Source organism: Marmota flaviventris, chromosome 12 (genome assembly GCF_047511675.1).
Source record: "Marmota flaviventris isolate mMarFla1 chromosome 12, mMarFla1.hap1, whole genome shotgun sequence".
NCBI lineage: Eukaryota > Metazoa > Chordata > Mammalia > Rodentia > Sciuridae > Marmota > Marmota flaviventris.
Window position 1 is genome coordinate 92,674,520 of NC_092509.1, and position 14,847 is coordinate 92,689,366.

At 35.9% G+C, this 14,847-nt stretch overlaps 1 protein-coding gene across 2 annotated transcripts in view; it reads right to left on the reverse strand.

Moving 5' to 3' along the window:
- Hmcn1 (hemicentin 1) overlaps positions 1 to 14,847 on the reverse strand; it is a 385,362-nt gene that overhangs the window by 95,261 nt on the left and 275,254 nt on the right. For both annotated transcript variants that reach the window (XM_027934946.2, XM_071600213.1), the window contains 7 exons: positions 13,332 to 13,523; positions 10,463 to 10,636; positions 8,447 to 8,560; positions 7,470 to 7,615; positions 4,016 to 4,166; positions 2,530 to 2,724; positions 1,029 to 1,142 (listed from right to left, as the gene is read on the reverse strand). In XM_027934946.2, the coding sequence (XP_027790747.2) occupies positions 1,029 to 1,142; positions 2,530 to 2,724; positions 4,016 to 4,166; positions 7,470 to 7,615; positions 8,447 to 8,560; positions 10,463 to 10,636; positions 13,332 to 13,523 (1,086 nt within the window). The remainder of the gene's footprint in view (positions 1 to 1,028; positions 1,143 to 2,529; positions 2,725 to 4,015; positions 4,167 to 7,469; positions 7,616 to 8,446; positions 8,561 to 10,462; positions 10,637 to 13,331; positions 13,524 to 14,847) is intronic.

The window sequence follows — 14,847 nt, forward strand, 5'->3', positions numbered from 1 at the left end:
ATACAAATTCTTGGGCCCCAACCAGACCTCCTCAATAGGCATCTCTAAGAATTCTTTTTTAGTAAGCTCTCCAAGGTGATCCTTAAGCACTCTAGAGTTGAGAAGTTTTGTTCTAGATTTCCGAACATATTCATTCTCATTTAAAAAAGAATACCATAGAATTATATGCCAGTATGAAAAATCATATTACTCAGAGAATTTTTCAAAAATTGAAATGTTAATTGAACTAGGAATATATGTGTCAGCTGCTTTTATAAACATAAATATTTATTTTCAAAGCGAATAATCATTCTTTTGTTTTAAAAGTTTAGTCCTTTTTTTTGTTTCACTCTCTTAAAATATACTATCTTGGTTAGCCATCAGTGAAGATGGCCATGTTTAATGTACATGCAGCCTTGTGGTATTTGGGTCTCCAACAATTAAACTGAAATTCTGTAAATAAAGTAATCAGTGCCACAAAGCACATAACAGAATCTTAACATTATGTTGCATGAATACGTCCACACTGATGGTTATTATTTTTACTGATGCTGGCTCTACTGTTTCCTCAGTGCCTAGCACACTGCCTGCCACATGGAGACCAGCAGGCATTTCATGTCAAATCAATTTTGAATTTTAGTGGTTTCTCTCTTCTATCCTTTTCAGGCTTTCTTTATAAACTGCTCTTTGCACTGAAAACAAAGTCAAAAAAAAAAAAAAGAAGAAGAAAAGAAAGGTCAAATCTTGTTGATCTTTTTAAAACCACAGAAGCCAGACATGACAGCTCTGCTCTGAGATTCATGAGTGAATAATTTCTCTCTCTCTCTCCCTTTCTCTTTGTTTAAGCCATTTTGTTATTTGATATCCCAGGAGGACTGACTAATGTACTCTCAATCTGTATAGAAGACAATTCATTCCTTGGACGAGCTCTCAGTTTCTGATTATCTTATAGTCTCCAGAGTGCTTAGGGTAACATCTTGCAAACATTAGTTCCTGAAAAACTGTTTTGAGTGAAAGAATTCATAAGAAACAAAAGAAAACAAACTCACAGAGTACACGGACGTCATATTGCAGGGAATCTTCTCCAGCTTCATTCATAGCCACGCATGTGTACCTCCCAGCATCTTCGACTTTAGCCCGGGGAATCTGCAACACTCGCCCTCCTAAAAACACCATAGTATGTTCTACTGTTCTAAATCTCGGGGTGAACACAGCTCATAGAGATATGATTAATTTTTCACACCTAATGACTTCCTTGCATTTTCTTTTAATGTTCCTACTTCAACTAATCATCCACTTTTAATTTCAGATACCAACCATCTTCTTAACAAATACTACATTATCAAAAGTGATACAATATTGAAATATGAATCAGATCTCCTGACAAATAAACAGCAACCTTGTACTTTTATAAAATACGAATATTTTAAATTTTGCTTATGGCTTCCTACAAGTATTCATTTGAGAAAGTAATATTTGGGGATGTGAAAGTATAAAGTGAACTATTATTACATATGATTATGTGCAATATTATGAATACAATATTGAAAGAATAGCTAGCTGTGTGTGTATTTAGACTTATGTTGAGAATTTACACTAGGATAAAAGTTGAAATAATTATATAAAAACTTTCACCTATGCCCACTAGTTATTTACACTCTGCTTTATTTTTTGTTGTATACATTTTATCTTTTTCTAAACCATTTGAGAGTAAGCTGGAGGCATCATAATCTGTATTTCACAATAAGGGTAGTTCCTTACATAACACTAGCACAATAATCAAAAGTAGTAAGATTAAAATGAATACAAAACTACTCTCGAATTCATATTCTATATTCAAATTTCATTAGTATTGCAATATTTGCAATAAATTTACAGCCATTTTTTTTCCACAGACCTACTTGCAACTTAGGATCCCATGTTACGTATAGTTGTCATACCTATTTAGTCTACTTTCATTTTAAAAAAATTTTCAAGATATTCTTTTACTTAACTGAGGTCAAATTCACATATATTTATTTAGTGCACTGATCTTAAGTGTATGATGTGATGAGTTCTGACATGTCCTGATATTTTGAAAAGCCTTCAAAATATTATTCCACAACACTCTTAACATCTTTTCCATCAACAAACCATGTAATGACTAAAATATTTGAAATTATCTTAACCATTTATTTATGATAAATGCATTTAATAAATTGAATAGTAACTATTTGCAAATATGCACTAGATTTAGATTAGTAATATACAGAAACCAAACATTATCTCAATGTACTAATAGAGAAAAGGAGGCATGAAGAAGCTGAAGGACTTTTGTAAGTTGGTAGAATGATCCTGTAGTAGATTGAGAAATTTACAAAAGTGTTCTATGATATTGTCAAATTCTCAGGCTAGACTGTCCTAGATTGAAGTATATGCATACCAGTGGCACTCAAGGGACTGTCAGTTAAATTACATGAACACAGAGTCTAATTCATTTATTTAGTAAAAGAGGAGACATATTTGGCATGGACTTATACCTTTACTTTGTTCATAGAAATCTTTACCTACCTGGTAAAATCAATACTCTATCACCTGAGGTCAGAGGACGGCCGTCTTTGTACCAGGTCAGTGTAGGAGGAGGAGCAGCATTTGTCTCACAGTAGAGGGAAATGGGATTATTGATGATCACATCTTTGGCTTCACCATTCCTGCCGGTATCTAGCATGTTTCCAATTTCCCAGAGTTTCTGAAAACTTGGAGGAACTATGGAGGGAATGAATTAAGTTTTGGTTATGTGTGAACTGTCACTTGTCAATTCATTAAGCAAAGATTTTGACCGTATTTTGACGAGAGTGATTTGTAAATGTAATAAGTTAGGCAACATAAAAATATTTTCAAGTACTTGGGCACCTACCAATGCACTTAGCCACACAAAGAAGTGGAGAAATTCAGAGTTGGTTCACATATGAAAGAACAAGAAATATGAGGCTCAGAAGGCTACTCTAGTGCTCTGCTCTCCCTATAAAGAGCTCTGGCACTTGTACAACAAAGGGACCCATTCTTAGGAGTAGAAGGGCTAAGGAATACGATCATAGCAGGATGTTTTCATGCTTTTCTGGAAATAAGTTTGAACTTTCTTGAAGGCAATTTGCCTGTACATAAAAAGCATTAAAAAAGTATATAATATCTAATCTAAAATTTCCACTTTTAGAAGCTTATGAAAAATCAAAAATGTGCAAAAGTTGTATGGATACTGATATTCAGTGTAGTGTTATTTGTGATTACTGAAAACATGGAAATAACCCAGATGTTCAACAATGGGAATCTGGTTAAATAAATATTTGGATGATAAACTGATGAAAACGGGCAGAGTTCTTCAAAATCATGTTCCAGGCTAGAGTGTAGCTCGGTAGTAGAGGGCTTGTTTAGCATGCATAAGTTCCTAAGTTCCATTCCCAGCATAGAAAACAAAACAAACCCATATAGAGTAGTAATTTCCAGAATGTCAATATCAACCACAATCAGAGCAGGCATCATTTCTCAATCATTTTAATGACAGCTTACAAATGAGTGAATACTCATTTGGTATTCACTGCAATTCTACAAGGCATACATTTTATAAGTGAGAAATGGGGGCCTAAAATATTTAGGTAACTTGTCCACTTAGCTGTAATTACCATCTAATTCAAAGTCTAACTAGTGTGAATTTTGCTCTTTATTGCTTTTCTGTCTTTCATGTAAATGCCATTTTAAAAATGTCATGATAAAATGTTAGAGAAATGTTAATGTAATAGAGAGGTCTGTATTATGTGATCCAAATCTGTAAATGAAGTATACATTTAAACAAATAGCAGAAGAAAGACATAAAAATAACAGAAGTCATTCTGAAAGATGACATTATGTCCTTCTCCCTTAACTTCAAAATTTCAATAATGATTTTATGTTACTATCAACAGAAATAAAACTATTTAAAATAAACCAAGCCAAATCTCTATTGCATTGTTTTGACAGATAATGTAAGTTAAGCTTTATACAATAAACATATTAGTGTTACCTTGAATATTCACATCAAAATCCAACTCGTCTTCACCTGCTAGGTTAGATGCTACGCAAGTGTATCTTCCAGTGTCTGATATTTGAGCTTCCTTTATTTGAAGCGTGTGTCCATTTGTAGCAATATTAATATGATCATCTGATTTCAGCGGCTGTGATCCAATTATTATAATGTTAACATTAGGTACTCTCATAAATCCTCTAAGACACCATGCAGTTCATCACTTAATAATCTCAGTTTCAAGTTCTTACTCTTTGACTACCACCACCTAACTTTAACTCACTTCTGGAAGTATCTCAGCTCCAATAATTTTTGACCCCCTAGGAGAACCTTGCAATCTTTCACTGCTGCTCATCCTAAATCTGCACTCTCCTCTTAGCCAGAAAAAGTCTACCACGATAATCACTCTTTGTATAACCCTTCAACTCTCTTGTCCCTTCTCCCTTTATTTCGCTCTACTGGAAAAACTGACTCTGATGAAGACTAGTCTCTGTCCATTCTGGGACTCCCCTGGTCTCCTCAAAGGACATTCCTCCACTGTCTGTGTCCTCTCTCACTTGCATCATCATCGATTTATTCATTCCTCTGAAGAGTTTCAATATTGAAAAAAATTCTCTTTCGCTGCAACCTACTCCTACATTTTCAATGGCCCTTTATAGTCAACTAATTTTAAAATGTTTTCCTCACTTGCTGGCTCCAGTTTCTTTCCTTTCACCTTTTCTTGAATCTGATCCAATCAAATTTCTGTCATCTCTACTTGACCAAAAAGACTTGCCAAGGTCACCTGTGACGTCCACATTGTTAGATTTATTGGCCAATTCAAAGTCTTTATTTAACCTGCTCAACAGTATTTGACATAGCTTAACCCATCTTCATTTTGAAATACTTTCTCCCTCTCATCTTTTGAGACGCAACACTTCCTACTCCTCAGCCTCCAAACATCCGAGTAGTCCAGAGCTAAATCTTTGCATTTCTTCTCCTTCTCTCCATTCTCACCCTCCTAATGATGTCATTTAAAATCCTGGACTCATCTCTTTCCTTCACACTCCACATCCTGCTACCTCTGTGGCCCAAGCACCACCTATCTTCTGGACCACTGTAATACCTTCAGAGCTGGACTCTCTATCCTGCAACTATAGATACCAATGCAACCTTTTTGAAACCTTAAGTCTGCCATGGCATGTCTCATCATATCAGTCATTCTGTGTTCACTCTTTCCCCTTAGGTATTCTCACAGGACATGGGCACACTGGCACAGGAGGCAGGAGACCTGGCACCTCGCTGTTCTTTGGATCACATCTTCTGTGTTTGGTTACTGCACTGCAGTCCAAATGTCTCAGGGCCTTTGTTCTGGCTACACACTCTACTTTGGAATATTTCTTCTCTGAAATCTTATGTCTGCTCCCTTCATTGTCTTTGGGTATTTGCTTAAAGGCCACCTTATCACAGAGGCCTTTTCTATTTAAATAAAGGATCACACTTTCCACACTTGGTATCTTCTCCTTGACTGAGTGTTCTCCATGACACCTACCCTAGCTGACATATTCTGTGTTTTACTGGTTTGTTTCGTTTTTGCCTCCTCAAACATATATAGAGATTTTTTATTTATTTTAAAGCAGTATCCCCTGCACCTAAAACCATGTCTGAAAAAAAACATACCTGCTTAATAAACAATTTGGGATGCAATGAATCATTATTAACCTTATAACACATAAAAAGCATAGTTTAAATTTTCTATGTTAAAATAAAAACTTCAGAGCCTGCATAAATAAAAGTCAAAGATTCTTTCAGAATTTATTGTGGTTACTACTGCAAATGCAAATATTTCTCATTTTTTTTTTCCTTTCAAAAACAATGCTTCAGCTGGGCACAGTGGTGCACACCTCTAATCCTAGTGGCTTGGGAGGCTGAGGCAGGAGGATCTCAAGTTCAAAGCCAGCCTCAGCAAAAATCAACGTACAAAGCAACTCAGTGAGACCTTGTCTCTAAATAAAATACAAAATAGGGCTGGGGATGTGGCTCAGTGGTCAAGTGCCCCTGAATTTAATCCCTGGTACCCCAAAACAAACCAACAACAACAAAAACAATGCTTCACAAGCAGCATTGCTTGTCTGAAGAAAGAAATAACAAAATAAAGGATATAGAAAATAAAGTAGAAACAGTACTTCTTATTCATATTGTAGGGAACAAATCCCAAGTCATGAAAACTTTAGCAGTTTAAAGCATCATAATTTGATCAATTCCAGAGTCAGAATTTGAAATTGTAATTTAACTATTTATAATGAAGTTAAAAAAAACTTTATTTCTACTATAATTCTAGTCTTTATCCCATTTTTCTGTGTGTATATGTGTGTTTGTGTATGAGCGTACAGGTGTGGGAACTAAAACGGATGAGAAAGCTTAATAAATAATTTAAAAATACTAACACCACTTTGAAGGAGAGAGGAATTGTTTCCAAGTAAACTTATATAGAATTGGTATTATACCATGGAGTATGTTTGTAGTCAGAAAAGAAACTATAAACAGAACATGGTGGGAGTTCTATAGTTTTCCTTTTGCAATGGCTTCCAGATGAAACTTGCTTATGAGAGATGATTTTTCCCCCCTGGCTGCCAGTAAAATTCATCTGGGATCTGAGAAAATAAAGCTTAATCTTTCCTGCATCTTAAATCATGACTATGACCTGAAGTACAAGTGGAATTTAACTGATCATTTGGTTAATTATGTGTAAAACAGAATAAACAGCAGGTTAGCTATTTCACATCTGTATTAAGAATTGTTAACAGCAGCTAAACGTCTATTTTGGCCCAAGAACGCCAGCACATGTCTTTATAACATGCATGGATGAATGTAAATAGGGTGTGTGGCCTGAGAGTGAGAGCACAGAACTGAATGATCTGCTTTTTATTTAATCTTTCTCATTGCCCTCAGGTAACTGTATTGGGTCCGTCCTCAGTTCTTTTAGCCTACTTTTTCTTTATGTTGGAATATTAAAAATGTCACCTTTCATAAGAGAGCTAAAGATGTTTAGAGAAAGTTCTGAATACATTTTGTATTCCTGTTACACCCATTATTCCAACCTTAATTAGCACCACATATGCATTTTTTCCCTAGAAAGTTTACTTTGTGAAGCCACAGAACAGAGACACTTTCCTGAACTTCTCCTGTGTGGGGCTGGGGGACAGGTTTTCAGTCAACTGAAATGTACACAAAACAATCCTGCAAGCTTTCCAGTGAGGGTATAATACCAACACTGTTGAGCATGGTTCAGGGAATTTTGTTCATTTTTTTTTTTTTTTTTTTTAGTTTTTGGCAGTTTTAGATTTTGGGAGAATGGGGTTTTCTAGTTTTAAGGTCACAATGATTCTCTGAGTTGCTTATGCTCCACCCCCTTTTAAATTGACTTATTTACTCTTTAAGAAATCATCAGCAAATAAAAATAGTTGTGACTGGCCTGTCCGTCCTTGTACCAGCTGAGGGAGGCGGAGGGGATGGCATATGCTTCGCATTCCAAGGTCAGGGTGTTGTTTACTTTGATCTTTACTTCTTTAGGGGAAAGACCTGGTCCCAAAAGGTCCCCTTTATTGATTATGGGAGGAACTGCATGAAATGAATATGAAAGAATTAAACGGTGGTACTTTTATAAATACACGGAATACCAAGAAATCAGGATGAGGCTCACTACCAAGAAACCAAGAGAATGACAAAGGCATTTCCTATGCTGCCCTCTCACTCAGGACCTGTATTAGGCTCCTATCAAACGGTAGTAGCTTTCAGATACCAAATGCCAAGGAAAGTATCCTTCTCCCTTTGTTATAAAACTGCCAAGGAGGCTAATGTCCTTTACAGAACAGTTAGTTTCATTGGATCCAGGTCCATACACTCTGTCCAAGCACGCCCCATAAAATGCATTTTATTGTTCATTTAGGGTACTGAGTCAAAGAACAAATGACCATCAGAAAAATACTTTCTTTGTAAAAACAGGAAGAAAATCCTGAAATGTGGATCCTATTAATGGCAGTATTAGCTTTCCCTTGTATTTATAGGTCAATGTACATTGCAATAGGCCCAAATCACTGATGATATCATCTTGGGCTATGAATTAAGTCATGTGTGCTTAAATAAAAGCTTTGCACATGGAATTACTATAACTCAGCCCAGAGAGTAGGTCAGAAGGAAAAACAGAGAAATTTAAGGAAGTGTTACAGACAAGGTATTCAACAAGAAGGTAGTGAGCTAATTGAGGTCACATCTTTAAGCAATTGAGGTCATGGGCACAATGCTTAGTTCAACTTCCATCCTTAATGAAGCAAGCTGGATAAACAAGAGTCATTAGTGATCAGTATAAATAATTATGAACCCATAATGAAAAACAGGATTGAGAAAGTTAGAAAAGTTAGAAAGATATCAATCTGTTCTTTTGGAACTTACTGTAGACCTTCACTTCATAGTGCTTTATCATTTCCCCGGCCTCATTAGTGGCCACGCAAGAGTATCTTCCAGCATTTTCCTCCTGTGCATTGAGGATCTGCAGAGTTCTACCTCCTAAAAAAAAAAAAAAAAAAAAAAACCATGAAATGTTAAAGAATTCCTGACATCACAGTGGCAAAGTATGCAGGATTTTAGTTCTTATTGTTAACACATTTCTTCCTAAACAAGCCAGTTGTCTGGTAGACATTTAAGAACAAACTGCAATGCAGATGGGCACTGAATGGTGGGTAAGGACAGTCACCAAGTTCCCTAGTGGTCCTCTGTAGTGGTGACTCTCATGCCCCTTCTGACACTCCCATTCCTCTGGACATCACTCAAGCTAAATCCTTATTTCACTCTCCTCAAAAAATAGGTTTCTGCCTTGATCTTCTTTCTCTCATTTACCTGGCCTCTTCTTAGAGACAAATGGTGCTAAAGTACAATTTTTATTATGGCCCCTTCCTCCCTAAAAATCTTCAATGGTTTTCAACTATGTAAAGGATCAAGTCAAACTTTCGATTCCAGGCATTCAGAACATGGCTCCCACCTTCCTCCCTGACCTTACTGCTGCCCTTCTCTCCCAGCACAAGTACATGCAACGTCTCCCTTCAAGTAAAGGGTGAGAAGGCTGCTTACTGCTTGCAGATGGCCAAACTGGTCTTGTTTTCCACCTTTCTCACACTAGTCATCCAGATGGATCTGAAACTCCCAACTCCCTGCCAATTAAGTAAATTCTAGAACTTTCTCTGAAGTTGGGTTCATGTTCTGACTAAGCAATAAATTTTTTTTATAACCACTTCGGCCCACGGTAACCATTTCTTCTTTTGAATTCTTACAAAACTTCACTATCCCATTTTTCATACCCCTTTCTATTCATAGCCCATGATTAATAATAGATTCATATCATTTGTTAGTTTTTCACACTTATTATTTCTTTTCTACATAAAACTGTAAATTTCTTAAAGCCAGTGCTTCTACTTTTATTTCTTTTAAAAAAATTTAAAATTTGTTTTAATTAGTATATATGATGATAGAATGCATTTATGCACTTTGATATACATAGATGGAATATAATTTCTCATTTTTCTGAGTGTACAGGTTGCAGAATCCTATTGATCATGTAGTCACATACATACATACAATAATAATGTCTGTTTCATTCTACTATCTTTCTTATCCCTGCATCCCCTCCCTTCCTCTCCCATCACTTCCCTCTACCTAATCTAAGGTAACACTATTCTTCCCTAGTGCCCCCCCAATCTTATTGTGAATTAGCATCCACATATTAGAGAAAACATTTGGCCTTTAGTTTTATGGGATTGGCTTATTTCACTTAGCATGATATTCTCCAACTTCAACCATTTACTGGCAAATGCCATAATGTTAGTCTTCTTTAAAGCTTAGTACTATTCCATTGAATATATATATCACATTTTCTTTATTCATTCATCTATTGAGGGACCCCTAGGTTGGTTCCATAGTCTAGCTATTGTGAATTGATCTGCTATAAACATTGATGTGGCTGCGTCACTATAGTATGCTGATTTTAAGTCCTTAAGTTCTTGTTAATTATTTCTATTTTTTTTTTGTGTGTGTGTTGTACATATTTTCAGGAATTAAACATGAATAATTAAACTCTTGCAATCTAAATATAAACTCTGCTTGAAGATTCAATTCAATAAAGAAATGAAATGAATTTCTACCCTTTCTGGCATCCCATATTACAATACAGCTTAGCAACTAATTATGTTATGTCATTTATCTTTTTTTGGTAGTTTTCTGATATTTCAGACAGTAATTTTCAGTACTTTAGATTATAAAATACATTATAATCTAAGAAAAAATTAGAAATTAAAATATCAATACAACATAGCACAACCAACAACACAGGCACTTTAATAAAAATTAATTGACAATTCTCCTTTTCTACAGTAGATGACACAAATGCACCTTGAGCATCTGAGGTTAATTAATTACCTGGAAGAATACGAATATTTCGGCTGGATTCTAAAGGAGCTCTGTCCTTGAACCAGGTGATGGTAGCTGGAGGATATGAATATGCTTCACAGACCAGGGACGTGGGGCTGTTGAGGATGACAATGACGTCTTCAGGGCTGCCATTGCTATCTACTCCAGCAATTGTAGGAGACACTGAAAAAGATTAAAAATTTGATTAAAGAAAGGTATTTGGAAACTTCTCTATTTTGTATTTCTAATTTGCCATTGCACTTATTTATGGAATGCTGTTTTGCAACAGTTAGAAATATAATTATTGTTCTTGTTTGATGCAAAAAAGCAGCAAGATGACACAAAAAGCTCACAGGGTAAAGGAGGAGATGACACAAAGAAAAAGACCACATAACATAAAGCACTCAGGATGATGAGGGGAATGTTGGTGCCAGGCAAGTGGGGGTCCAGGCTGAGGGGCGTGGTATGCAGTCTGATCAGAGGAGGCCTCCTGGAGGAGGAGTTTTAAAGTGAGTCTTAAAGAGTAGTGGTAGTGGGCTGGGGTTGTGGCTCAGCGGTAGAGTGTTCACCTCACCCGTGCGGGACCCTGGGTTCGATCCTCAGCACCACATAAAAATAAATAAGTGAAATAAAGGTATTGTGTCCAACTACAACTAAAAAATAAATATGAAGAATAAAAAGAGTAGTGGTAGTTAGCCGGTGACAGAAGGGACACAAGTAAAAAGAAGGAGCATACTGGGGCAGAGTAGCAGTAAACAATGTGGACAAGCAGGGGAGTGTATGGAAGGCAGGATAACAGAGACAGATGCCTTTGCTTCATCAGATGAAGAGAGGCAAGAGGGTGACTTAGAGCTCTGAAAGAGGGTGTAAAGAGTTGGGACTGACTAGAGCAAGAGCAGGACATTAATTGGCAGGACTTAATGATAGAATCTGGAGACTCATTAAAAATTGAAGCCAAGGACAACTTTCAATTTCTTGCTTGGGAAGCTAGTTGAAATGCAGCAAAAGAACTTAAGAAAAACACTGAACAATCTGCTCCCATAAGAGGGCAAGATGATTTTTTGTTTTCTGATTCGGAATACCTTGAATTTTAAGTGCCTATATTCCAGGTAGAAATTCCAATAAGCAATTCTATACCAGAGTCTGAAACTTGTGAGAAAAATCTAGGTTGTAGATATGGAATTGAAAAGTGACCAGTCTACAGGAGATAACAATTAAATATCAGGGAATTAATTTAATTACTTGAAGAGACTATGTAGATTAAAAACAGTTATGAAGCAAGGACAGATTTCTAGGGGTCCCAATGTAGAAGCGACAGATCAAGGGAGAGGGAGGCTGGGAGAGAACACTGCTATGGAAAAAGGGATCAATCGTGAACAAACGTCAAGTTCAAGACTGAGAAGTATTTCTTGGACTCAGTAATGGGGTATATCTTGCTGGAGCAGTGCCAGAAGTGGAGTAGTCAGAAGCCTATTTTTAGTGGGACAGACAGCACACACGAGTGGTTAAAATAGGAAATGGAAGAAAGAGTAGAAGGTAAAGCTGCACATTCAGACAGAAAGTGGGAATGAGCGACTTACCAAAGAAGGTGGAAAAACAAAGGATTGATAGCTAAGTGCACACAGTAAATGTGAACAAGAAGGATAACTCCTCTTTTGGAAAAAGAAAGACCAAAGGCACTGGGTTTATCGCTCTGTGGGTTGCAACCATACACACTCGAGTAGTCATACTCACTAAGTGGATGGAAGAAGACTCTGATTCCCATAATTCAGGCTTCACTGAATGAGGGAGAAGGACCAGGAAATGAGTTAGAAATCAGAGAAGAGTTGGGTTTGTGGAAAGGTGGTGTAAGGAGATGGCAAGACTTTGGATACCTAGAATAAGAATTCTTCACGGAGATGGGCTCAAATGAGCTCATGTCTCTGGGAAGAATCAAATTCCAACTTTAATCGGCAGCTGGAAAGAGTTTTAAATCAGGTGCTTAGGGAGGACAGTGGACAAGATTTGGAGATGGGTCATGACTGGGATGTGAATCCACAGAGGGATGAATAAGGCACAGAACTTAAAAATTCTAAGAAAGATGATGAGCTATAGGAGAGGAGGCAATACAAGGCTGGGCATTTGCCTTTTACGTACTGACTGGATACGCAGAAAATGCAGGTCTATTAGGAGATAACTTGCTTAGAAATTTTGATTGATATTTATCTCTGTATTTTGGTATATGATATTATAGAAGGTTGTATTCTATATGAAAGGTTCCTATGTATGGAATGTATATATACTTCCAAAATAGTGTAGATATTAACTACAAAAACAAATAACTACAAAATTTTGTATATTCATATATTAGTAGAAAGTTTTTGATGATAGTAGTCAAATATAATATATTTAGGTGGTGCATTTTAGATTTCAAAAAAATGAGCAGAAAATAAGAATCTACTTATATGTCTTTCCTGAGACATAAGCAAAATATCGATGCTTCAGGAACCAAAATGTACCAATATACAGTTATTTCATCCCATATAGGCCACAAAGACCATCATATGGAGAATTTCCAACAATGGCAGAATCCCAACAAAGAAAGGCCAGAGTTTTGGAGGTTGAGACAGATTCATTGCTTAGCTGCTTTTGTTTGACAAGCATAACTTTATTCTTTACCACTATCTATCTTGTTCATAATTACCCCTTGCACACAGTAGGCATACTGTTCTGATGAAAGAATTTATGAATTAAGGAAAAACAGTAGATGTGCATGATCATTGGTGCTCTTTACACAATGGAATTCTATAATGGAAATGGTAAGTAAGCAGTGGGAGAAGAGATTTCAGCCCTTAGTTACTTCTGATTCTTCAAGATCGGAGGCAAAGATTATACTTACCGAACACATTAAGACTAAAAGTTTTGCTCTTGTCACCAGCTGTATTGGAAGCCAAACATGTGTATCTTCCAGTGTGTGATACCTGGGCATTAGTAATTTGCAGAAAACGGCCACCAGACATAATGTGATGGGCCTCATCCTCTTGGAGAAGCTGTCCGTCTTTGTGCCATGTGACCTCTGGCACTGGATTTCCTGAAAGAAAGAGCCAGTTCTGAGAGTTGTCTAATCACATACCTACAAATGATGACAGGTCTTTCCACTCATTGGCTTTCTTACATATTCCACTTCTAAAACAATGCAGGAACCATTCATTCTAAAGTAAATTTGCAAACCAACCTTTTTGACTTTTTTTTTTTTGTGATGCTGGGGATCAAATTCAGGGCCTTGTGCCTGGGAGGCAAGCACTATACATCCTGAGCTATATCCCCAGCCCTGCAAACCAACCTTTTAAATTATATAATTAAATAAAATAAGTAATAAAATATTATATAATTAATTAAAAATGATGATGCTCTGACTACAACTATACATAGATTTGAAATCATTTTCATATGTAGGTTAGTTTTCATCTATAAGTGAAATGATTCTGAATTGATATTTGTATTTAAACTAATATGCTTTAGTTCTTATGTTTTCACAGAAGCTACACTTTAGAAAGAATGGATCATGCATTTTTATTAAAATATTACTCATGAATACTTTATATAAATTAAAAATATTTCATATTTTGAGCAAAAGCAGTGGAAAAATAAAATCAGAAGTATTTCAACTTGTTTTGAGTTATATGAGGATTCTTAGAGATACATATTAATTCTTCCTTTAATGTTTGCAGAGCATAAAGGAAATAAAAAAATATTTTATTACATCAGCTCCTTGAGCCTATCTCCATGAAGAAATATTGAGTTTAAAATTGTTCAATTTTTGTTTTTGAAAATTTAAAACCATAAAAGTTAATTATGTACGAAAGATGATGAGAAAGATATATTGAAGCTGGAAACCTTGAGCAGAGAATGCTGTAAAATGTGGGCAACTGTTCTCTATGCAACAGTTGTTAATTAACACAATGTTTCTAGGAAAAAATAACAGGTTGGGTAATAACAGTGTATGTCACATTCTTTATATCTGCCTTTCTTAAAATAGATAAATTTCTTACTTGAATTTATTACTCATACCAACCATATAAACAAAGAGATAAGAAACTCATTAACACTTCCTCAAAACATTGCCTTTCCATAAAATGTTATGGGCTATTCTCATTATTCCCTTAAAACTGCAAGGCTATCTACAATAAAAAAGATGGGCTTAAAAAAGTCTTCTTAGAGATTGTTTTTTGTTTTGTTTTTTATTATATGCAACAAGTCAACTGGATGGTAAAGATAGTCCAGTTGGTTTTCTAATTATTTTTCTAGTCTCTATTCTCCTGGTAATACGTGAACATGTTAACAAAATGTGATAGCTTTGTTCTTGGTTAATCCCCACCTTCAAATAAAGCAATCCTTCTACCAAAATCCACGCC